Source organism: Miscanthus floridulus, chromosome 2, assembly GCF_019320115.1.
Source record: "Miscanthus floridulus cultivar M001 chromosome 2, ASM1932011v1, whole genome shotgun sequence".
Taxonomy (NCBI): Eukaryota; Viridiplantae; Streptophyta; class Magnoliopsida; order Poales; family Poaceae; genus Miscanthus; species Miscanthus floridulus.
In genome coordinates this window covers 159,444,664-159,470,565 of record NC_089581.1, presented here as the reverse complement: position 1 = coordinate 159,470,565, position 25,902 = coordinate 159,444,664, and the positions used below count along the sequence as shown (strand labels likewise).

General features: G+C 46.3%; 2 protein-coding genes and 1 pseudogene across 2 annotated transcripts; all 3 read right to left on the bottom strand.

Moving 5' to 3' along the window:
• Nucleotides 1-17,937: 17,937 nt before the first annotated feature.
• LOC136534811 (probable leucine-rich repeat receptor-like protein kinase At1g35710) lies at nucleotides 17,938-19,331 on the bottom strand (annotated as a pseudogene).
• Nucleotides 19,332-19,517: 186 nt separating this feature from the next.
• LOC136534801 (MDIS1-interacting receptor like kinase 2-like) lies at nucleotides 19,518-22,764 on the bottom strand. Its single transcript, XM_066527165.1, has one exon. It carries the CDS (start codon nucleotides 20,571-20,573, stop codon nucleotides 19,518-19,520), a length of 1,056 nt encoding a protein of 351 aa, XP_066383262.1. The 5' UTR covers nucleotides 20,574-22,764.
• A 733-nt stretch (nucleotides 22,765-23,497) lies between these two features.
• On the bottom strand, nucleotides 23,498-25,826 carry LOC136534778 (putative pentatricopeptide repeat-containing protein At3g49142). Its single transcript, XM_066527151.1, has one exon. The coding sequence runs from the start codon at nucleotides 25,703-25,705 to the stop codon at nucleotides 23,702-23,704; it is 2,004 nt and encodes a 667-aa protein (XP_066383248.1). The 5' UTR covers nucleotides 25,706-25,826; the 3' UTR covers nucleotides 23,498-23,701.
• Nucleotides 25,827-25,902: the final 76 nt, after the last annotated feature.

Genomic DNA, 25,902 nt, shown 5'->3' with positions numbered 1-25,902 from the left:
AAGTCACGCTTACATCTTTTCTTATCATTTGGTTAGTATTAACCATGACGATGCATTTCTATTGTGCCACGGTCAATACTAGGATAGCATAAGAGCTATCCAAACTTTTCTCGCTATGCGGGATACAAAACATGTGAATCATCACAAAACTTCTCCCGCTATGCGGGATTGACTAGCATAAGTACTATGCCAAAATTTCTCCCCATGCGAGATAAATCTATACACAATTTACTGTAACAAAAACTTAGTCATGACGACTAAAACATTCACTTATTTCTTCATTTTCCAATTAAATGTTCCTGTTGGTTTCAATTTAAATAGAAAATTAGTAAACTAACAACCAAAAAACAATCTTGAACTGGTTTGACTAAAGTCTTTTCATTCACAGCCCAGCATTATAGCCCGTTGGCTTGCAGCCGAGTGATCTTGTCGGTTAAAATAAACAAGGTGCTTCAGCATCACTTCTACATCACCGTTGGGCAGAAAATAGAATTAATACATAAAACTAATAAATCAACTTGAAATACATATAACTACTCTTCAAAATTAAATTCTCCCATTGGTTCGAATTTAATTAGAAGATAATCAACATCATTGTGCCAAAAACTTGATAATAAAATATATTCTTTTAGTTTAGGAGCATTTCTTGGTTCTTATCTACTCACTGAAAAATTGACCACGTTGGTGTAAAATTTATCAGAGATTTAAACCTCAAACTTGAACTCATTATAATATTGTCATCATCAACGTTGGTCAGAAAATAACAATACCATAATCTAACTTAAACAAAAATAGACTACTCCTCTAATTGAAATTTTCTCGTTGGTTCTAATTTATTTAGAGGATAAACATAATTATAATTTACTAAATATAACTGCTCTTCGAATTAAATTCTCCCGTTGATTCGAATTTAATTGGAAGATAATCAACATTAAACTTTGCAGCAGAAACATGAGAAAATTCTTTATCTGCTTTCAGAAGTATTTTTACTTTACTCATCTACTCTCTAAAAAAATATCCCGTTGGTTCAAATTTTTTGACAGAGATTCAAAACTTGACAAAATTCATCAAAACTGCTTCTAAAAATAATAAAACAAAACTCTGCATTTACTATTCATTTAGCCCGGCCTAATGAAACAGTCGTGGCCCATCTCTGTTGCGCGTCCACGCGTGTGGCCTAGCAGCAGCCCATTACGGCGCGCCTAGGCCGCAACCTAGGCCTGGGCCAGGAATTCACTTGCCCGCATGGGCTGATTTCGGTCCGAGTGATCTGAGCCATCCACAGCCATCCGACGATCGTGTGCGCTCCTCGCGAGATTAAAACTCCACGCGGCGGCCGTGAACCCTAACCCTAACTCATTCGAGTTCGCTCTTTTCTCTCTCTTCGCCGCAATGGCCGGCTCTCTCTCCCTTCTCTCTCTAGAACCTTAGCGGTCGAAGATGGTGGCGCCGCCGTGGGGCCCCTCACCGGTGAGCATGCTCGTCCGAGGTAGAGCGCACCACCGTCGTGCGGCCTTGCGCCGTTGCCCTTGACCCCACGCGGCTCCGCTCCCTGAAACCCTAACAATTTCTTCCTCCGCCTTCTCTCTCTTCACCGCACACGCAACCGAGCAAAAGAAGAAGAAAAACGGTAGCAGCGCCGCCGCCGGTCACCTCATCGGCACGCGCGCTCACCCTAGGCTGAGTGCGCCGTCGTCGAGCGGTCTGGGCGATGGTGCCCTCGCTCGCCCTAAAACCCTAGCTTTCCCTCTCTTCGCCGCACACCACAGCCGTCGTACCCGAGGTCGACGTAGGAGGTGGCGGCGCTACCATGGCGCCTTTCGCCAGGGCACGTGTGCAGCTGGAGCCGCGCGCGGTACCGTCGAGCGGCACTGCGGTGGTGCTCTTTGTGCCCTGCGCTCTTGTACGCGACGCCGCAGAGTGCCAGCGATCCGGCAGCTCTCTTCCAGCGCGCGCAGTCTTCTCGCACGACGACGGGACCGCCGGCGGTGAGGAAGATCCCGGGTAGGTCCCTTCCCTCGCTGACCTCTCTGTTAGGGTTAGGGTTGGGGTTAGGGTTAGGGTTTCTGACCCGATTTGGATCACTTCTTTCTTGATTTCTTTTTTGTTTTCTACCTCAAACTGGATCTACCCACTAGCAACATTGGCTCTGATACCATTGATAGAACTGAAAGTACTTCTAGGCATAGATCAGTTGATAATACTTAGCTTAGATGAGGGGACTTGCTGATATACCTCGCCTCGAGTCTCCAGTCGCACCCATGGCGCGAGCGATGAAATAACAGCAGTGCAGACCCCGTCTGGTAGCGGCGGCGAAGACGATGCTGCTTTCCGTCACTCACAGCACGCCCTTCTAGATCGGACTAGGGCTAGGAATCACGGTGGGGCTAGCGGTTACGGTGAACCTCGTGTCTCAAGCCCTGGCCCACATCTCCTATTTATTGCGCTGCACGACAGGGGCCCATCAGCCAGTAGAAAGGCTAAGCGGTTGGACCAATTGGTGGAGATCAACCTAACACTGTACACAGATCATAAAATACAGCTTCCTCTTCTAAAATTAACCTCGGACAGATTCCGATCACCAAGCATGCATGCAATTGCAATGCAAATAATCAACGGACTGGATGTGACTTGAGCAGATGGGCAGCCATGTTGCCCCGTACCCGTACCTTGGTCGCCGGCATCTTGCTCTCGGGCCCCCAAACAAGCAGCTTGTTCATTTGGCTGTGGCTTGTCGTAAACGATCGCAAATTTTCAGTCAAAATAGTATTTTTCTCTCACACAAACCAGCCAGCCGTACTTCTTCACGAACCAGCAACGATACGAACCAGCCAACCGAACATCTGAAGAAAGATTCTTGCACCTCCGAGGCTCCAACCGCGCACCTGACCTACGCACAGTTGGCACGTGAGATCCACCATCCACGCGACCACGCCTCCACGGGCCACAGCAGCAGTCACCAGCCAGCCGCCTCGCCACGTCACCCGGCCACCGACACACCCGCACGGCCGCACCGACCCTCCCCTTCCCTCCGCACCAGAAACACCGCGGCAGCAGCGGCAGCGCAATAGCAGCGCGGTTATCAACTGCAGCGCCAGAAGATCGATGGCGCGCGCGAGAGAGAGAGCACACAGCAGAGGCACACCAGGGCTTCGTTCACTTTGCAAAAAAATGGAACCCGATGAATAGTATCACTTTCGTCTTATTTGACAAATATTGTCCAATCGTGGATCAACTAGGCTCAAAAGATTCATCTCGTGATTTTCAACTAAACTGTGTAATTAGTTATTTTTTTACCTACATTTAATACTCCATGCAAGCGGCTAAAAATTAATATGATAGAGATAGAGTGAAAAAACTTGAATTTGGATGACATCTAAACAAGGCGCAGCTGATGCACGGCATGGATCGGCGCCGTGCCGTGCAGCCAGGGACGCGGACGTACTACGGCCGAGGTCGATCGATCGCATCTCGCCCGCGAAGCGACGGCTCAACAGACCGGCGCGACTGACGACTGACCGAGACGGGTCGGCGTGTGTCGTACGTGCATGGCAAATGATTTGGGTGGGCGGGCGGCATGCACGAGCACGACTGCGCTGCGCCGGCCGGAGGGTGTGGTGCGGTGGCTGCCCTGTTGCCATCCGTGTCCCCGCCCCGTCGCTCTCTCGCCGCAGTTACGCCAAGCAGGCCGGCCGGCCAGAAGTCGGTGGTACATGCTTGCTCCGACGATATCTCCTCGATCGCAATACGGCCGGGCGCGCGGCCGGGGCACGTCATCGTCGTCGGTCATGCCACCTACTGGCCATCCACTTGGGCGGCCTGCGCCTGCCCGCGGGTACGTTTTGCCTTGCCGACCGAGGATTTTGCCCAAGAATTTGCTGGTTTGGCGATTGGCGCGTGGCCCGACGGCTGGTACCGGCCGACTGCCGTACGCTCCTGTGGAGTGGTGTGGTGGTCAGTGGTGGCCGGCCGTCGCTGTGCTGCCAGAGGCGCACTGTGTACCGGCGTACGGCCGGGGTGACGCAACCGACGACTCTATACGTCTGAGCTGAGAGGCGCGCGAGTGCGGGAGGCACTATCGTGCTCCATCCACCGGCGGTTACGTGCCTACTTGCTACTACTAGTTTAGTTCTCGTGCGTGTTAGTTCGTGAATTTTAAGAATTTGACTAATGTAGTACTTTTGTTTTTATTTGATAATTAATGTTTAATTATGGACTAATTAGGTTTAAAATATTCGTCTCGCAATTTCCAACCAAATTGTATAATTAGTTTTTTTTCGTCTACATTTAATGCTCCATACACGTATCGTAAGATTCGATATGATGACTACTGTAACATTTTTTAAGAAACTTTTTAAAAACTAAACCAGGGCCTCGTTTAGATTGCGAAAAAATTTCAACCCGATGAATAGTAGCACTTTCATCTTATTTGACAAATATTGTCCAATCGTAGACCAACTAGGCTCAAAAGATTTATCTCGTGATTTCGAACTAAACTGTGCAATTAGTTATTTTTTTACCTACATTTAATACTCTATATAAACGACTAAAAATTGATGTGACGGAGAGAAAGTGAAAAAACTTTGAATTTGGATGACATCTAAACGAGGCCCAGCAATGTTGTGCGGCAGGGCATGCACGACGATGCATGTACCTACTACAGCATGGTGTGACAAGCTAACCTGCAGGCTAGCTGCTGCGCGCAGTGAGCACTGTTCAAAGCCCACGCATACGGACCCATTTGAACATGTACGTAGAGTGCATGTTTAGTTCTTAAAATTTTGCAAAATTTTTCAAGATTTTTCGTCATATCGAATTTTTAGACGTATACATAAAGTATTAAATATAAATAAAAAATAAAACTAATTATATAGTTTAGACGAAATTCACGAGACGAATCTTTTAAACCTAATTAGACTATAATTGGACACTAATTGCCAAATAATAACGAAAGTGCTAGAGTACCCTTTCCAAAAAAATTCGCTAAGTAAACAAGGCTATATTATCGCAAGTAGCTTTGTTTGGCAGATGATTGCATTGTCGCTTATGAACCAATAGAGTTCCCTTTCTTTAAGGAAAGAACGCCAACTGATTCAGAAGAGAGAACCGTACGCATGGATGGTCTGGTCGGCAGCTTGGGTCTGTTCGGCTTACCCCATATTCAGTTTATTCAGCTTTTTTTTTAATCAAAATAGTATTTTTCTCTCACAATAATTCAGCTGGAACAGTATTTTTTAACCGGTTTCGGCCAAAAAAAAAAAAACAGAGCCAAGACGTACCAAAAAGTGATGCTTCCACGCAGTACAGTAGTACTACACAGTGTTATCAAGGACTTTGATTGACCAACCCACCAATATCATTTCTACGTGTGTACTGGTGTCAACATTTTGAAAGACCGAGTAAACGCATTCTAACACGGCAAGTAACGAGAATGGACTAGCAACATGGAGCTTACTGTCTAAGAAAAATTCTGGTTTTTATTCTTTTTTACTCCATCTTGAAATACAGTAAGTATTTTTTTAAATTAAATAAGAAGTCTGACAAAACACTAACATGTCCCTAACTAATTAATTAGTTTGGTTGTTAACTTGTTTAATTGTATAGTAAGACATTGTCTAGAAAGCATGCATGTCATTGATTTCGGCTACTACGTGAGTCATTCCGGACATATCAATAGTGTTTAAAAGGCATGTATAGATACATACATGGATCGGGTTGAGCAATCTCAAGTTTGAGATAAATTTCAAACCTTTAATATCTTGTATTTCAGGACACAGGGAGTATCTGGAGTAAATGCCAGAAGTTTGTAGAATTCATTCCAGATTTTGGGGGTGTTTGGTTCCGGGGACTATTTTTTTTTAAGTCCCTGTCACATCGGATGTTTGGACACTAATTTGGAGTATTAAATATATTTTAATTACAAAACTAATTACATAGATGGAGACTAATTTGCGAGACGAATCTATTAAGCCTAATTAGTGCATGATTTAACAATGTGGTGCTACAGTAAATATACTCTAATGATGGATTAATTAGGCTTAATAGATTCGTCTCGTAAATTAGTCTCCATCTGTATAATTAGTTTTGTAATTAGAATATATTTAGTACTCTAAATTAGTGTCCAAACATCCGATGTGACAGGGACTAAAAATTAGTCCCTGAAACCAAACACCCCCTTTGTGCTGCCTCCAGCATGGTTCTTGCTTCAGTCCGATCAGCATCCGGAGTTATGATCCTTTGACAGTGCACCCACCGACTGAAGCCCATAAAAATAAAAGCAGAACCGGTCGTTCCCATCAACGAAGAGGACGAGAGAATGCAACAGTAACAGCACGGATTCCGGTTGTTTTATGTCAGATCATCACCTCCTTGTCTGGGCATGGGCAAGGTCCAAGTAAAGCGACGTGAAGCATCAGTAACAGCGAAGAGCATGAGGCATGTCTCACAAGCTCTCGCCGTAACTTCCTTCGCAGCCCATATAGCGACCCCGGCCGGGCAATGTGTTTACGTAGTGCCTACTGCTAATTGATCCCCTCCAACATAAGCAAGCCCGATGAAACGCCACCTCGACGCGGTGAAGTATCGACCACGGCAAGCTGCGTGACCACTGGCACATCTCGGTCTCACGCACACACACTGACACACACACATCAGATTGTCGACGTCTCACTTTTGTTCCCCTCTCCAATCACGATACCATGCAACGCACGACAGTCGAGAGACGATCGAGCGCGTAACACGCTCACGGCACACGCGCAGGCAGTAGTGACACCCCAAACAAGCATCACGTTTGGTCTGCTGCTCGTGCCGGGTTACCGGCGGGGAGAAAGCCGATAGGGGGGCTCGAAAGTCCGTCGAGAAAACGATGGCGGGCGGGAGAAAAAACAGGGCGGCGCACCTGCACGTCCGCCACCTAATAATGTTTTAGGCAGGCAGCAGGCTAGGATCGGGCCGCCAATTATTGTGATCGGGTGACACATCGCGTGCGCCACGAGTGCTGCGTCGCAACGGATGCCGCCTAACGGTCACGGGCCGGGGGCAGCCGGGCAGCGGCACTACTGCAGCACTGAAGCTGATGGCCTGCTGATGCCACTTCGTCTGATCTGCCTCCCTGACTGACCCATCCAACTTGGTAGGTCGTTAGGCAAAGGCACAAAGCATTGCTTCTGATGCAATTCTTAAACCTTTCTGCGATTTTCTTATGGAAACATCCACACGACCACACGCGCACCGTTGGTCCATGAGATTTTGTATTGGCCACTTCGCTTCCATGAGAACTAATACTGAAGCGCCTCTGCCTCCTAAAGGTGTCTGAACTATGAACTGACTGAGAGCTGGACACTCCGTGTGCCGACGGCATAATTAGTACTTGAATTGTACTACCTCAATAAACATGCTTAGAGCTAGCCTGAATTCCGGCAGCAATACGGAAGATCTCTTTCTTGCATTCCAATGTCGCATTAGTGCATAACAGATGAGCTCACACTAAAATATATGTCAGATTCGATCCAACAATGCAAGTTTTAATGGCAAAACAACAGCAACTACTATCTAACTATCATCAGATTGCTAAGCCAAATTTTAGTACTAATAACTATGCAAACCTCGTGAGTGGAGGATAAAGCACGCAACAGCGAGTGAAAGCACTACTGATTCATAGTAGCAAGACAGGTCAAATCAGAATACAACAGAAGCATAAAAAACAGAAATGCACTTACCGTTGTTGTTCTTTCAGATAGCTATTATTATTGTCTTGCTGATTTCTTCGACTGAGACCTCATTTAGTTGCTCACTCTAAAATTGACTCCCTATCTCATCGAAGGTTTGACACATGCATGGAGTATTAAATATAGACTAAAAAATAACTAATTGTACAGTTTACGGCTAATTTGCGAGACGAATCTTTTAAGCCTAATTAGCCATGATTTGATAATGTGCTGCTACATTACACATGTGCTAATGACGAATTAATTAGGCTTAATAAATTCGTCTCGCGGATTACTGACGGATTCTGTAATTTGTTTTTTATTAGTATTCGAACACCCCATGCACACCCTCATATGATATTCGATGTGACACACTAAAACTTTACACCTTGAATTTAAGGTGCCCTTTGGCATGGCTCATCCAAAACGGCTTCACCGGTGAAGCTAAAGCCGGTGAAGCCAGAAAAATTGGATTTTCTCGACTTCTAATTCATTTTAACTCCGGCTTACAAAACGGCTTCACGCTACATTGCCTCAATTTACGTAAAATAGATGAAACCGAAGCCGGCATAAGCGGTGCAAAGAGGCCCTAAATAAAGCCTGATTCATAGATAGGAAGTGATGTCAGAAATGATTGACAAGTGGGCAAAACAACCACTTGATTTATTCTGCACAATAAATGTTGGCCGGCATTCTAGCGTTCAACTTCAACCAGGATCGTAAATTTGATAGAGACATCAATTCAGGCTTTCGATTATTTTTTCTAGTACAAACTGTCTGAATCCCGAGTATAAAGCACATCATTTGTTGGCGTTGTTGCGGTATATATCGAGTGAAAAGTAGGTTTGGAAAATTGTCGAATGATGGAAAGGATATGATGCACTGAAGAAGCAGATAAAACCAAGCAGCCAGCTATAAAAGATCCTAGTATAGTGTTATTTAGTGGCTATTACATAGAACAAGGAAAAGTGGGAGCTGACAAGGCAGTACCATGCTCAATTCTTTCCCTAGGAGTATTTTAGATAAAGGACATCTTGATCTGATAATTTCATTTGGGTAAAGATGCTGCGGGTGTTCAAAATTTAGCTCAATAATTGGAACGGCTCGTACTTATTACTATCTTTCCTCAAAAGCTTTAAATAATCTGAAGCAATATCATACAACAGCTTACTTGACCTTCTGTGAACCCACTGTTGTATCCTAGCAAGCTAATCTTCACAGCTCAATCAATTACGTCAGAGACCTGCCTCTGTTTTCTTTTCCAAAGAACGAAATTAACCACAGAATGAATGTCATCCAGAAAATAGAGAATGCACCAAACCACAAGACAGAAGATTTCTGTAGTTTTCCCTGAGATGTATTATTGCTATTAGAGAACTGCTTAGTTAGGCAACTCCACTAATCAGCGAACACTCGTTTCCACTCCTGTCGGATCGTCTCCGCCCTCGCCGCTGCTGACGCCGTGCACCGCCACCGCTGCAACCATCTCCAGCAGCTGCAGCTCCCCGTCCGCCAACTCCAGCAGCAGCAGGACGCCACCGCCGAGGGCCGGACCATGGGCCTGTTCGCCGTCGATGACACCGGCCGGCGACCTCAGTTCCGCGCCGTTCGGGTCCAAGGTCAGACCTTTTGGGCCTGTCGGCTCCCCGTAGTCCGCCGCGGCGCCTGCGGCCAGCTCCTCTCTCTCGCTGGCCGTGGCACCGTTCTACCCCAGCGGCTCCCCGAGGGGGCGCTCTAAGCGCCGTCGGTGAGCGGACGACGCCGGCTCTGTGGATTCCGATGACGATCACCCTGTAGACACCTACCTGGATGCTGTTCAACGCCACCGCAGCCTCGCTCAACCGAGGTTCCGGGCTGCTGCGGAGCGGGCGGAGGCCAACTCAGGCTGGGAGGAAGGCAAGATGGAGCGGGCACTGGCCGACAGGACCTGTGAGAAGACGGAGGAAGCGCATCCGGCCGCGCCCCCAGCTGGTGCGTGGTTCATCGGCTAGTGGATGGCCACGTTCCTGCCCGCCACCGTCTCGGCCGCCGTGGACGGGTCTCCACCCCCAATGCCGACGGGTGGCCGGAGATCCTCCCCGGCAGGAGGCGCGACCTGCGGCCACTTTGATTGAGCTTCGCCGTGGCCCAACGCAGCTTATATGTATCCGGAAGATCCCGATGAGCTCCGCGATAGGTGTTTCAACTGTCTTTTCTACTCGCATCGAGTAGCGACTTGCCGGTTGCCGCAACGTTGTCTGCACTGCCACAGCTACGGCCACTTCGCCAAGAAATGCAAGCGGCCCAGGTGTTCTGCGAGGTCGGTGGCGAAGGGTGGAGACTTGCCAGGACACTCTGCCCCGAGCCGACACCCGACCAGCCTCGCCCCGCGGTGGTCCACCGTGCTTGGACGGGGCCGCGCAGGGTGCTGCGAGAGGTGCCAGGGGAATCCGACGACGACGTTGGCGACGCCACCAGTAGGGTCGCACCTGCCGACCACACCGACAACGGCGCCATCTCTGCTGCAGCACACTGCTTCCACGAGCCTAGCCTGCTGCTGTTGGAGGTGTGTGCGAGCGCGGGGCCTCCCGTGTGGGTTGACCCAATACTGGAGGAGCTCGTCGCCTCGCTCGTCTTGAGCCGGCTAGCTGGAGCACCAGCAGCTGGGTGCCCGCCGGCTTCGGCGACCGCCTCCCTGGAAGCCGAAGCATCGTTGATGGACTCCCGTTCTCTGACGAGGACTATCTAGGGGAGGATGGACTCGTCTCCGTTGTCGCCTGTGCAGGGGCAGCCACTCGTCACGCCACCGCGGGAGCGACAGGCTGACGTCGTGGATGTCGGCGCGTGCCCAAAGAGGTCCGATGACATCACTCTAGGTGCGGAGGCAGCCACCCCTCCCCGACGGACGATTGTGGCTGCGACGGACAACGTCAACTGCAACCCTTTGCCTCTGACGACCTCGGTCGATAAACACCTCAAGCGCTTCACCAAGCGAGTTACAAAGACATGTGCCGCCCTCGCTCCCTAAGCGAAGCAGACGGATAGCGGCACAGGCCATAGCTCACATCCCGACAGCCAAGCGAGGTGAGTACTGCATCATGAAGCACCTGGGATTCTCCAGCGGGATACCGCCTTTGTCTCCGTCAGCGATGACATACAATGAGGTATTCAATGTCGACTCCGCTCATATATCGGCGTTGCGTGAGTTGTTCCCTCCGGTTGGCAACGTAGGCACGCACAAGCGGCGTCGCCGTCCGACAGCTAGGGCATAGGCCTTGTTCCCTCCGGTTGGCAACGTAGGCACGCACAAGCAATGTCGCCGTTCGACAGCTAGGGCATATGCCTCCTTGCCAGCGTCACAAATCTGGATTGATCTCTGTCCAATGTAACATCCTAGCTTACTGTACACTAGAGAGGGTGTGAGCTTTCATGTAAATCTTTACTGACCCCCTAGGGCGCCCAAAGGAGTGTTTTTGTCTACCTTAATACAAAGACGCGCAAACCTTTTGCGTGATCGAAAAAAAAATTTAAAATCAGTGAAACATCTGACAAACCTCCGTTATTTTCTTGTTTTAGAAAAAAATGTTTAACTTTCCATGTTTAGAAAGTTACAAAACTATAATCACAACTTCTCTGTGCATAATATATTTGGAGGTACAAAACTTACCACCACAATATCTTATCATAAAATTTTCAATATAGTTTTTATGTAATTTTATAGATAACTTATAATGACAACCTTTCTACATGAATTTTGTAACCCAATTTTTATTTATAACTGTCGGTGAACAAACTTAGTATTATAATTTCTCAACATAAATTTTCTTGCTATACTTTTACATAGTAAACTTTACAAATAATGTAACTTATGTATATATGAAAGTGCATCTAGCCCTTTAATGAGTTTTGGATGATTATTCGTGATTAAGGCCCCGTTCACTTAGAGGAATCTGGAGGAATTTATGAGAGGAAATCAGCCGTGAACAGTAACTTTCAGTCGTGAACAGTGCACTTTTTGCACCAGCCGAACGGCCCCTAAAGGTCTAACCCGTTTGCTAAGTGTGGACGGGTAATAGGTTATCTCACAGGTACTTAATGAAAGCCAAAATGATGTGTTATTGTATAAACAATCTAATTCAAGCACAAGACAACAATGCAAATAAAATTCATGCAAATGCTTATTTATTGTGGGATTTCCATGTACTGTGTGAAAGCAAGCTCGTAAGAATTAATTAATGAGACATGAGGGATTGTATAGGGGATGGTCTCATATTTGAAGCTTGCTAAATTGAAATGAAAAAGATAATAATACAAATGAATGGATGATTCAACGCAAGATGTGACTTGATGGCTTGAGATGGTGAAGATAGCAAGGAAAGGCTTCGAGGTACTAAGCAAGGATGAAGGGCAAGCGACGGCTTGACGGCTGAAGAATCTAGCTAGGGTGAAGAAGGAAGTACTTACATTTAGTTGAGGTACTAATCAAGCTACGATAGTCATGTCAATGTGAATGATCAAATTACTATTGGAGTGTTTAATGGAAGTGACTTGATATATTTGGGGTTATTCAAATTTAATGAATAAAATCGAGTCACGTGCTCAAGATGGCTATGCTCAAGTGAAAAGATCAATATCAACATGTTGGCACCCTCACTTGATGAAGATTGGAATACACGGCTTCGGTTGAAAGAGATCAACTCAAAAGATTTAAATCCGTTATACTTTTAAATTTGAGTTAATAGAAATGTCGTACTATTAAGAGGGATACATCATGTTGATAGATAATGTTTCATAAGTGCTCAAGCCAACCCATGTGAGTTTTGAGTGTTTGAGTGACAAAAGAGCTAATCTGTTTTTTGCTAGTCTGGCAATACCGGACGTGTCCGGTATTTGCGTAGCAATGGTAAAATTGTTGTTCTCGGGTTGGTTCGTCGGGAGTTCCGACAGTCGGGAGTTTTGGCAATGATCGGGAGTTCCGACGTCTCGTGCTTTAACTGACTTAGAGAGTTCACTGTCCTAGTCATACCGGACGTGTTCGGTATGGACGACCAGAAGCCAACGGCTAGTTTTCAAAATCCTTGAGGGTCGGGAGTTCCGATGTGAGTCGGGAGTTCCGACGGTCGGAAGTTCCGGCATGAGTCGGGAGTTCCGACACCTCACATACTTTAACTCAATTACCATGGTTTTGAAATGTACTAAGGGTCAGGAGTTCCGATGTGAGTCGGGAGTTCCGACAGTCGAAAGTTCCGACATTCTTCGGGAGTTTCGACGCCTCACAACTTCACTGTAACTTAGTTACCATTGGGGTAGTGTACATACCGGACGTGTCCGGTATGGCAACGGCTAGTTTTTCAAGGGGGCTTTAAATACCCCCAAGCCTCCGCTTTTGGAGGCTGCTGATTCTGCTGATACACATACACGTTTTTTAGCCTTGCCAACTCTCCCAAACCCTCTCTTAGTGAGTGTGTGATCCAAATCGCAAAATCCATTTATGGGTTAAGAGAGAATTTGAAAAAGAGAGCAAGCCACCACTTGAGCACTTGTGCATATTGTTAATCTCATGATTTGCATTTGTTACTCTTGGACTCTTTGGTCCTAGACGGTTAGGCGTCGCCGGAGAGCATGAAAGCTCTAGTTTTGTTTTGGTTAATTGATGAAACCCTAAGTGCTAACCTAGTTTATCAAGATGATTATGAGATAGGTAGCACTACTCCAAGTGATGAAGCAATGGCGAAGATCATGACAATGGTGATGGCATGGTGATGGTCAAATGCTTAAACTTAGAAAAGAAGAAAGAGAAAAACAAAAGGCTTAAGGCAAAGGTATAAAATGTAGGAGCCATTTTGTTTTGGTAATCTAGACACTTAGTGAGTGTGATCACATTTAGGATTAATAGCCGTACTATTAAGAGGTGTGAAACTCGTATCGGAATACGGTTATCAAAGTGCCACTAGATGCTCTAACTCATTGCATAAGCATTTAGGATCTAGTGGAGTACTAACACCCTTGAAAATATTTGTGAAAATACGCTAACACATGTGCACAAGGTGATACACTTGGTGGTTGGCATATTTGATCAAGGGTAGTGAAGTTTAGGTGCAAGGGCAAGAAACTCCACCGGCACCCTAGACAGAAAAATTGGAGGTCATTGTGAGTGACCGGACGCTGATCTTGGGTGGACCGGCGCGTCCGGTCAGGCGTAGCAGAGAGGTCGCCAGTTTCGGTGTTGCACCGGACGCTGGACCTGAGATGCACCGGACGCTGGTTTCTACGTCCGGTCAAACTGACTTGGCGACACAGTGACTAGGGTTTAGCACCGGATGCTGGTCTGTGTCCGGTCAAGGTGGACCAGACACGTCCGATCGAAGAAAACCAGATTTGGACCCTTATTGTAAACGACCGGACGCTGGTGGTTCAGCGTCCGGTCAGTTTTGCCACAGCGTCCGGTCAGTTAAATGCCGTTGTGATCTGGCGGCTCAAGTTTAACTCATAATGACATGTGGCTTACATCTGTGGACCGGACGCTGTGTCCAGGGTCCGGTCAGAGCGCGATTTGCCCAGTGAAGGGGTATAACGGCTCTATTTGATGGGGGCTCTATTTATAGCCCCATGGCCGGCTCAAGGGACAACTCTTGCACATTTTCATTGACATAGCAACCTTGTGAGCTTAACCAAAGTCCTCCCACTCATCTCTATCATTAATTCATCATCTTTGTGAGATTGGGAGAGAATCCAAGTGCATTGCTTGAGTGATTGCATCTAGAGGCACTTGATATTCGTGTTGCGCTGTGGATTTCGCTTGTTACTCTTGGTGGTTGCCACCACCTAGATGGTTGGAGCAGCGGTGGAGGATTGGCATGAGTTGGTGATTGTTCGTGGCCATCTCTGGTGATTGTGAGGGGAGTTGTACCTTCCCCGGCGGAGCACCGAAAGGTAACTCTAGTAAATTGCTCATGTCATTGAGTTATCTCACTTGTGGGTCGGTTCTTGCGGTGTCCTATCGTGTGGATGAGGTTTGTGAAACACCTCTTAGCCGCCGAACCACCAAGTGTTGATCGACACAACGGAGATGTAGCGTGTTGGCAAGCACGTGAACCTCGGGAGAAAATCGTTTGTCTCTTGTCTTTGGCATTCTCCCGGTGTTTAGCTATATATTCATCTTGTGATTGGTTCATCCCCTACACGTTGGTATAATCACCCTACTCACTTATTTATATTCATCTAGTTGAGCTTTTTAGAGTAGCAAGATTGAGAGCTCTTAGTGAGTAATTACATAGCAAGTTTGTGTGCCTAAGTAATCATTGTAACTAGAATTGTTGGATAGGTGGCTTGCAACCCTTATAGAGCTAGATCAAGTTTGCATTACGCTATTTGTCATACTAATGAAATTGCTCTAGTTGATTTGTAGATTTTTAAATAGGCTATTCACCCCCCCTCTAGCCATATTAGGACCTTTCAGAGCACCCGAGAGATTGTGGTGTGCCTCGGAAAGTTTGTAACGGTCAATTCCGCTACCTCGGAATCAACTAGTGGAAGAAGGAAAAGGAGTTGGAAAAGACTCCGGCTAGAGTGACCTTCGTGGTATCCTCTAGGGCTGACCTTCGCTGGGTCGCCCACAGCCCCCTCAACAGAGAGTAGGCCTTGAACGAGTCCAAACTTCGGTAAAACAAATATCGTGTCTCAATTCGCATTTCATTTGATATTTGTGTTGCTCCAGCTCTTGTGCAGGTTCTCTGTGTATATTGTCATCTCTAGTAGGTGCCTGCAGTTTGGTTTGAAGATAGAAATCGAAAGGAGCAAGTTCGGGGCTGATCTGCAGAAATCGTGTATACCGGACACGTCCGGTATTAGAACTCAGTGCTGAAAATATTTATTCTCTGTTCTAATTTTGTGTTGCAGGGTTGTAGCTTCTAGATATATTCTATCGGTGCAGAAAGTGTCCAACTAGTTAATATTTGTAGTTTTGCTGTACGTTATGATCGGAGGAGGCCTAACACTCAATGACACAGAGTTTATACTGGTTCAGGCAACATGCCCTACGTTCAGTTTGAGTCGGTCGGTGACTTTATTCCTAAGCCTAGGTGCTCGAAGTCTGCTGTGGGGTTACAAATGAGAAGAAGAAAGATGGGGTGTACAAGAGGTCCGGTCGGCTCCGGTCGGAAGGGCCAAGGGCGACAGGAACTTCACTACGAGCTAAGTGTTCAAACGTGTGCTTGAGGTCCGAACCTGGCGGTTCTGTGGTTGTGAGCTAGTGAACTTGATCGATCTAATGAATCAGAAGGGACTGAGCTTGAATCGACTTGGGTTAACTTGGTCTATTGGGAGAGAGTGCATCCCCTTTTATAGATGAAGGGGATGGCCTTATAGGTGAGAGGGGGAGAGTACGAACGCTTCTAAGCCTTGTTGCCCACGCCGACGGGTACAAGATAATGGTAGGCACCCACAACACTGTTGATGTCATTATAGAATGTCAGATACAAGTGGGAGATTGCGTTGCCTTCAGGAATGGCAGATGTCGGTACCTGTAAATACTGTTGATGCCTAGAGGCATGTGAGGAGTCTCACCACGTTCGCCTGGTACGATAAATTCCGGCGCCCACAACACTATCAATGCCCGGATGTATGTGGGGGTCTTACCGTATGGGAGTCAATGGCGCCTACAATACTGTAGAGGGAAATATCGGCGCCTACAATACTGTTTGTGTCAGGACGGTTGTAGAGCACTGTTCCTGCAGGTGTACAGGGTATGGTCTCTGGTATCGTGGTTTGACTTTGTGCACCCTGGCTTGCTTTCTCCGTTTGTTCCCTGGTCCTTTCCGAGCGGGCGTCCCCGGTCGGATGGCTTCAGTCGGCCCTGTCTGTGCCAGTCGGAGAAGAGCGGTGAGCAGGGTTTCTGCGAACCCCGGTCGGATGTGCGGGATCGGAGTCGGAAGTAGTGCTTTGGGCCAGGCCTTTCGTTCGGAGAGACCGTTCGGAGGCGGCTGGAGTCTGACGTGAGCGCTCCGGTCGGAGAAGTGGGCCGAAGTGGTCGATGAGCGGGCGTTGTTCCTCTTCGGCCAGACCTTCTGGTCGGTGACTAGACCGCCCTTTTGGCCTGTTGTTTTAGACTCTTGGGCCGCCCCATGAGTTGCATGTTGTCTGCTTGGGCCGAGCCTTGGCGTGGAAGCCGGTCCCTGAGGGACCCCAGGTTTATAAACCCGACATATTCTTTATACCTTGTTTACTCTGTGGCTAACTTGTGAGGGGTGGTATTACTCTTAATTTGGAGTTTTCATTTTGAAAACTCTCTTTTCTAATTGTTTCCGCATTTAAAGGTGTTAATTTTTAGAAACGTCTATTCACCCCCCTCTAGGCGGCATCCTAGGTTCTTCCAATATATAACTTTTTGTTGTTCAACGTCTTTTAAAAAAATTATACACATTATCCATTATACTTTGTACATAATTTTTTTGGATAAACTTCTGAATCTAAAAAAGTTGTTCATAAATAGTATATAGAAGTAAAATAGGTAGGTGAATATAAAAAAATAAAAAACAAAGGAAATAAAAATGAAAAGAGAAAAAGAGTGAGAAAATAGGACAAACATGTTGGATTGAATACGATGGCCACCGAATCATGGGAAAAGTTGGGTTCCAAAGGTTCGGCGAAACCCTAGCCCGCCTGCGGCACCACCTTCTTGCCCTACCCCGCCGCTGCCGCCGCCTTGGCCATGGCGCCCCCGCCCCGACCTGGCCCAGCCGCCTCCACCGTTGCCAGGACCCTAAACCGCCCGCTGGCTTCCCCACTGCCTGGCCGGCCTTCCTCCCCAAACCCTCTTTCCTTCTTCTAAGGCCCCCGGAGTTTGGGAAGAATGGAGGGGCTCGCCGGAACCCTAACATGGGAGGAGGAGGAGGAGAAGGCCTACCTCGCCGAATCCGCCATGGCCGGCGCGGGTGGGGGCGCGGGCGCGGGGAGGACGTCACTAGGGAGGAGCTCGCCGGTCGCCGGAGAGAGAGGGGGGGGGGGGGGGGGGGGGTGCACGTCTGTGGGAGGAGGATAAGGTTGCAGGGGGAGGGGGGCGTCCGTAACCAAGTCCATTACCCCTCTATCAAATTTATGATCCTGGTTGAAGCTGAACGCTAGAATGCCGACCAACATTTATTGTGCAGAAAAATCAAGTGGTTCAATCATTTCTGACATCACTTCCTGTTTATGAATCAGTTGATGAAATCAGCAAGACAATAATAGCTACTCCTATATGATCTGATAGAACAACAGGAAGCGCATTTCTGTTCTGTATGCTTCCGATATATTCTGATTTGACCTGTCGCGCTACTATGAACACAATAGCCATTGAGGGATGCTAGCTGTTGAAAACATTCTTGCAAACACAGAGGACATCTAATTTTTATTTTTTTTAGATGGAGGGAATAATAACAGCAATGGCAATTCAAAGTACAAATCCAATTCCTTTTGCCTATAACACAACCAACACTACTAATCCTTTTTTCTGTGCTATAATCCTTGTAGTTGTACAGACTGTATGTCACTTCCCAGAAAACAGAACAATAAAAGGGCTAATTTTGCAGTCGTGCATGAGAGTGAATGAGTGTAAGCATATCAAGAGGCATAGTCTAGATTAGTGGAGCGGCGTTCCGTGAGGAGAGTCTGCCACACGTCCTGCATTGTTGGCCTTTCTTCAGGAGAAGCTTGCAGGCAAGCAAATCCTACTTTGGCAAGCAATGCCACATCTGCCTCATCTGCTGTTGATGGAGCTGGTGGGCGTTGGTCCAAGATTTCTCCGAGTGTGTTGTACTCTCCCTGTTGCAGTAGGTCTCCTGGATGCCTTCCCATGATGACCTCCAGCACAATGACACCTAAGCTATAGACATCGACTTTCTCAGTAACCACACGTGTAGGAAAGCTCTGCACAAGGGGATAGCATTAAATTTAGGAGTGAGCAAGATGAATATACATGAGCAGGCTACTTACAAGAGATAATATACCTGGGGCTATGTAGCCACATGTTCCGGCTAGTGCACTCCAGTTTGATGAATCGGGCTTTAGAATCCTGGCCGTGCCAAAATCTGAAACATAAGCCGTGAAAGCTGTGTCCAGCAAGATGTTGCTTGTTAGATCTCGATGGATTACTGGGGTACTGCAGCTATAGTGCAAATAGTATATAGATGGAACCACATCCCTTATGATCCTAGCTCTTCTCTTCCAGTCCAACTCTGTTGCTAATTGTTCATTCCCCAGCATTGCACGAAGGCTTCCTCCATCAATGTAACCATAGACCAAAAGCTTGTACTGTGGATGAGAACAAAATCCAAACAGCTTGACAATGTTACGGTGTCGAATCTGTGTTAACACTTCAATTTCATTATGGAATCTTTTTTCTTCAAATGCCCCCTCTTCAATTGGGTGAAGTTTCTTGACAGCAAGTCGTCGCTCATCTTGGAGCTCTGCTTTATATACACTGCCATATCCACCTACCCCAATGATGTACTTATCATCAAAATTTTCTGTAGCTCTTTCTATATCTTCAAATGCTAATTTCTCGTCAAAAGTTCCATATAGAAAATACATCTTTTTTGTCAACATTAGCAGTTTCTTGATGTCTCCTTTTGTGATGGGCCATAAAAGCTACCACAGCCATGGCAAGATGAAGTGTGATGCACAAAGGAGTAGCAATCGCTAATATCAAGGTATGAGGCTTCCCTGCATGATGATGTGGTATTACAATTGAATGACAAGGCTTTAGCCCAGAGAGGTTACCACAAAGGTCTTTGTTGTGGAGAAAACATTTGGCTGATGTGTTGCTTACTAGAAACTTCGTGGGAATAGGCCCCTCTAAATTGTTGTAGATACATCAAGAGTTGTCAAGCTGAGCATACTCTTAAAAGAAGATGGAATGCCTCCACTGAATTGATTGTGGGATATATTGAGGACTTTCAGCATTGCTAAGTTCCCAAGATTTTGTGTCAGAGCTCCACTGAGGTCATTGCTGCTACAGTCCAGCATAGTTTGTAAACTGGTCAATTTTCCTATTTCATGAGGAAACTTTCCAGTCAAGCTATTGCTGTTGATCTTCAGGGATACTAGCTTGATGCAATTTCCTAGAGATTCTGGTATCGATCCACTTATCCTATTCCCAGATATATCAAAGTATTGTAGGTTTCCTAGTTTCCCGATTTCAGATGGTATCCTTCCTGATAACCCATTACCTTGCAAGCTGAGTTCGTAAAGGTTGGTTAAATTGCAGATTTCTGATGGGATGCTGCCACTTAGATGATTGGAATGGAGTGAAAGTCGTGCCAAACTGGTTAATTTTGATAGCTCGTGGGGTATTCCTCCAGTGATCATGTTGCTTGCTGCATCAAACCATACCATATTAGTACTTGCTGCCCAATCTGGGGAAAGCTGCCCATATAGCCTGTTTGAGGACAGGTCTACCCAGGTAAGGTTAGGATAAACCCCGAACGACTGAGATATATCTCCGGTGAGCTGGTTATCACTCGCCTCAATTAATTGCAAACTCTTACACCTCCTCAAGCTTGCAGGGATGGAACCATTGAACATATTCATAGCAACATTGAAATATTCAAGCTGCCTTCCTCTACAGACATCGGGGGGCCAAGGAGCCACCAGGGAGTTATTGATTAAAGAGAGGTAAATCATGTCAGTGAGATTTCCAAATTCAGGGTGCAGGGGACCTGACAGTTGATTAGCAAACATTCTCAGGTCTCTGAGGCTTACCAGGTTGCCGAGCTCCTTGCGAATAGAGCCGACAAACTGATTGTTTGACAGGTCCATGAAGACCAGCCCAGTAAGGTTCCCTATGCTGGGAGGAATGGAGCCACTCAGAAGGTTGTATCCCAACTCCAAACGAGTTACATTGGAGAGCATCCCTATCTCCCGCGGAATAACACCTGTGAACTGATTCTTGTAGAGGAGAACCCTGTTTAACTTGGTGAGATTAACTAGAAAACCAGGGACGGGGCCACTAAGATGGTTCACACCGACCTGAATATCCTGCAGGTTTATCAGATTACTCAGCGTCGATGGTATACTCCCTGACAACTGATTGCTATACAACCGCAAGGAGTTGAGCTTGGTCAAGTTTCCAGCACTGGGAGGTATGTGGCCAGTTAAGTGATGGATTGCGTCGTCCCATGCGACATCGTCGTCTGGTGTCCGCTTGGATGAATTCCTAATACTGCAGCGTCTCCTAGTCTGATAGAAAAATGAAGATGGCCAGTTTATGGTTCATCATATTCAGACATTCAGTACTGGAAGCGCGTTTATAAGAACGTTTGAACGTGCCGTGCACGGTGTGCAGCACTAACTGGTGGTGGTGGAAGTGGAAGTGAAGTAGCGTTCATCACGCAGAAATTTCACCGTTGCCCAATCATAAGTCAGGATGGTAACGTGAAGGGAGGCAGAGAAAAATCGAAGTTGACTTGGGTAGAGGAGTAAAAGAAGACTTAAAAGGATAGAATATACTTAAAGACTTAGTCTTAGATAGGAGTGCTTGGAAAAAAGCTATTCACATGCCTGAACTTGATTGGTTCTGCTGGGTTTTAACTCTAACCTACCCTAACTTGTTTGGGACTTAGAGACTTTGTTGTTGTCGTTGTTTTGACATCGAGTTATCATGGAGTTGACTGTGCGGGCCAAATGCGCTCCAACAACACTTCCACGTTGGACTTATTTGATTTGACTGCCTTTTTCTGCACCGTGGCATAACTTATCTTCCACATATATTTTTACAAAGTTACAAAGTTGGTATTGTTGAACTCACAGTTTCTAGTGCGGTATATATATCCAGTGAAAAGTAGGTTTGGAAATTTGTTGAATGATGGAAAGGCCATGATGCACTGAAGAAGCAGATAAAACAAAGCAGAAAGCTATAAAAGATCCTAGTATAGTTTTATTTAGTGGCTACAAGCCTACTCCGTACAACATAGAACAAGGGCAAGTCGGAACTGACAAGGCACAGTACCATTTTTTTTTAGATAAGGACAAGGTACAGTACCATGCTCAATTCCTTCCCTAATATTTTTAGATAAAAGCCATCTTGATCTCATAATTTCATTTGAGTTAAGATGCAGGTGTTCAAAATTTAGTTCAATAATAATTGGAACTATCCTACTTATTCCTATCTTTCCTCAAAAGCTTTCAATAATCTGCAGCAATATCATACAATTGCTTTACCTCAAAAAACAAATATCATACAATTGCTTACTTGCCCTTCATTGACCCCACTGTTGTATTGTATCCTAGCAAGCTAACCTTCACGGTTAAAGCAGTTGCATCACAGGCCAGTCTCTGTTTTCTCTTTTAATGAAAGAAACTAACCACAGCATGAATCTTGTCCAGAAAATGGAGAATGCACCAACATGTGCCTATATATACAACACAATTAAGCAGATGACAAATGATGGTGACTAAAATACATGTATATTTCGTGTACATGGATGGTCACAGAATGTATAATAATATATAGGATATCACAATTTCCACTTTGGGAACCTCTAGCTGAAAATGGAAAAAAAATGTTTATTTCGTGTAAATAATAGTACATTGGAACAGGATTTCATTAGTTTCCTAAACACACTAAGCACTAAAAATATGTGTTTTGCCCATTTTTTGTACCTAATCAAGGAATGCAAAATTAAGCTACATTCGTTTTTTTTAGGAAAATTAAGCTACATTCGTAAGCTAGCATGATTTCGACAGGCATGAACTCGGAGCCTTAAATAAACTAATTGACAATCATGAAAACCTCAAATTTAAATGAGCACAAGAGTTTTTTTCAGAAAAAAAAAACGAGCACAAGAAAATAGAGAGAAAACAGAAGTGCGTGTGTTGGATTTCTGAAGCAGATAGAAGATTTCTATAGTTTTCATGCGCCTTTTTTTTAGCTTATGGAGACTCCATACTCAATTTTATTGCTACAGTTAAGCAAAAACATACACATGTATATCACAGAAAGTATAATACAGGCAAATATTTTTTTCACTTCTTGGAAACATCTCACTGAAAAGTTCAAATAAGTACATATTTCATGTATTTTTATCATGTGGACAGTGAACAGGATTTCTGCAAATCTATCTAAATTCACATGCTAAAAGGAGTTAAAAGCTATGCCGTGATTTGTTTGTCCTTCACCATGGAATGCAAAAAAAATTAAGCTCAATTTGCAGACTGGCATGAAGTCATGAACAAGGAACCGTCGAGTGTTAGGTTAAAAAAAATTGCAGATATAACAAGAAGGTAGGGAAAGAAAGAGAAGCACATGCCTCAGGTTTCTGCAGCAGACAACATGATAATTTTTTCTTTCCACTCATAATACTGCTTGCCTTCCTTGACTATCTAAGTGGCTGCATTACTAATAGAGAACTGCTTAGCAAGCTCAACTGACTAAGTTCAGTAACTTCAGAACATTGATATGAGGTTCTAATTTCAGTGACTGTTACTCCTAAGATCTGTTGGGGCTACAGCTAACACTACAAAGCTGTAGTATGATCCTATCTCTTGCATGCCCCCAGAACATCTCTGTTCCATACTTCCATAGTTCCATTGATTCTTGTTCAGTTGGGAAATGGCATAAAATAATTTATCATCAAGAGCTGATGAATGCTAAATGTTCTTGTATCACTTGGTACCTGGTGTTCACTTTTATATATGTATGTTTCCCAAAAGTTCAAGAAATATAGACAACTGATATTTGATTGGCACACTTCTCTAGTGGTCTTTCTGTTAGATTGATTTTGTTGAACAAAAGAGCCCGAATAGTGGACAAAGAAATCAAATGCTCAAACGTAGATAGGTCTCATTCTCTTCTTTATTCTGCAGCTGACCATGGATGCTGAATTTCTGTTACAAATGTTATCCAGAAAACTACCATCCATTCAATCGAAGGACACAAACTGAGGAAAGGTGGATCCAAGCTTCATGCTCAAAAGAGCAAAAATCCTTTCTCTCCAAGCAGTCATGCTTCAATCGATCAGTATATGACAATTGTACATCCTCTACCAATAATCCCCACATGAACAAACTCCTTGTACTATATGATGGATCCTATTGGTGTCTTTGAGGATAATCTCTCTACTGGTGATTACCGAAATCAACTTTGCAGCAAAATGACAATCACTACAGGTTCTGAGATTCATAGTCACCCTGATAGTTGTGCCTGGACCAGTGTTCAAAAGGAGAAATGCAATCGCCAATTTCTCACTGTGAACAGAAAGATGGCCCTCCTTGTCTTCTTCTTCAACATCATGAAGTGTAGCCTCTACCTCTGGGTTATAACCCATTCTCCTTATTTTGCCCAGTAGCTCATCCAGTTTCTGATAGATCATTTCAGATTGTGGGTGACATCTATCACCAATATGAAATGTGTGAACCCGATCCCCTAGCTCGACAATGCTAGTACCAGGAAATTTCTTGATACCCTTATTCACCATGACACTTCTCACCGAGGTAACATCTGCCCATCTCCCAGCCCTAGCATACATATTAGATAACAGCACATAGTATCCTGTTTGTTCAGGTACCAATCTGAACAGATTGTCTGCTGCCACGAGTCCAATGTCCATATTAGAGTGAATTCGACAAGCTTGTAATAAGGCTCCCCAGACTCTTTCATTTGGCTCGATCAGCATTGTTGTGATGAAATCATATGCCTCGCTTATACATCCAGCACGGCCGAGAAGGTCCACCATGCAAGTATAGTGCTCTGCTTTTGGAGTGATATGATACCTGGAAGTCATAGAATCAAAGTAACGCTTTCCATCATCCAAAAGGCCAGCATGGCTGCATGCTGCTAGAACAGCAACGAAGGCAATAGAGTCTGGTTTCAGCCCCTCTCCTAGCATCTTCTCAAAAAGATCAACAGCCTCTCTTCCATGACCATGCTTTCCATAAGCAGATATGATTGAAGTCCATGATATCACATCCCGTACACTCATGGAATCAAAGACCTCCCTAGCATCCTTCAAACATCCACAGCTTGCATACATGTCCACGAGAGCATTTTCAAGCAACAAGTTAGGGCACATATTTTTCCTCTTGATAATCCCATGAATCCGTTTTCCCACTGAAAATGCTGAGAGCTCCCCACATGGAGGAAGAATAGTTGCCAGAGTCACTGAACCTGGCTCAACCTCATCCTTTTCCATCAGCATGAAAAGCTCAACAGCCTTAACATGATATCCATTGTTAGCATATACAGCGAGCATAGCATTCCAAGAGATAAGTTCCTTAAACTGCATATGGTCAAACACTCCCCTCACAAATGCAATGTCATCTGACTTGGCATTCCCCATAGCCGGTAAGATGCCTGCCATGGTGCCAGCATCCGGCATCGAACCCTGCAGCACCACAAACTGCTTAAAAACCTCAATAGCACGGTGAAACAGACCCGCGCGCGCGAACCCGGCGATCATAGCGTTCCAGGAGACGACATCCCGGTGCGGCATTCCGTCGAACACCCTGTACGCGTCCTCCGGGCGGCCGCACCGCGCGTACATGCAGATCGCGGAGTGCGCCACGTAGGCGTTCGCGTCGAGGCGGAGCTTGACGACGGCGGAATGGATCTGGAGGCCGAGGAGGAGGTCGTTTGACGCCGTGCACGACTTGAGCGCGAGCGGGTAGGTGTAGTGGTCGGGGAAGCAGGCGGGGCCCCGCGGCCGCATGGAGGCGAAGAGGACGAGCGCATCGCGGTGGAGAGAGGCGGCGGTGAGCGCGCGAATGAGTACGTTGAAGCAGACGGTGGTGGTCCTGCTGCTGCCGCCGGGGGAGGAGGAGCAGGACTCGAGCACGGCGTGTGCCAAGCGGAGAGCGGAGCAGGCGGCGTAGGCTTGGATGAGCTTGACGCTAGCGTGTGCGGCGGATGGGTGGGAAGGGTGGAGCAGCACGAGGAGGCGCGCGTGCGCAGCGCGCAGGGATGGGAGGTGGGCGGGTGCACGGCAGGCGGCCACGAGGCGGAGGAGGGACTCGCCGAACGTGGGCAGGTGGCTCCGCGATGCGTGCATCGGATCTGGTGGAGGCGCCGCGCGCGCGGGCAGCAATTTTGATCTGTGTGCGGCGCTGTGACAGACTGACAGGGGCCCGGCCGGCCGCGTGCCGCAGGAAGCTGTGGTCCGCCGTCCGCGGGACCGTGGCCGCTCGAGTGTGTGTGTGTGACGCTGCCGGTGCCCCCTCAGTCACTGATAACCCGAGAAGAAAGAAA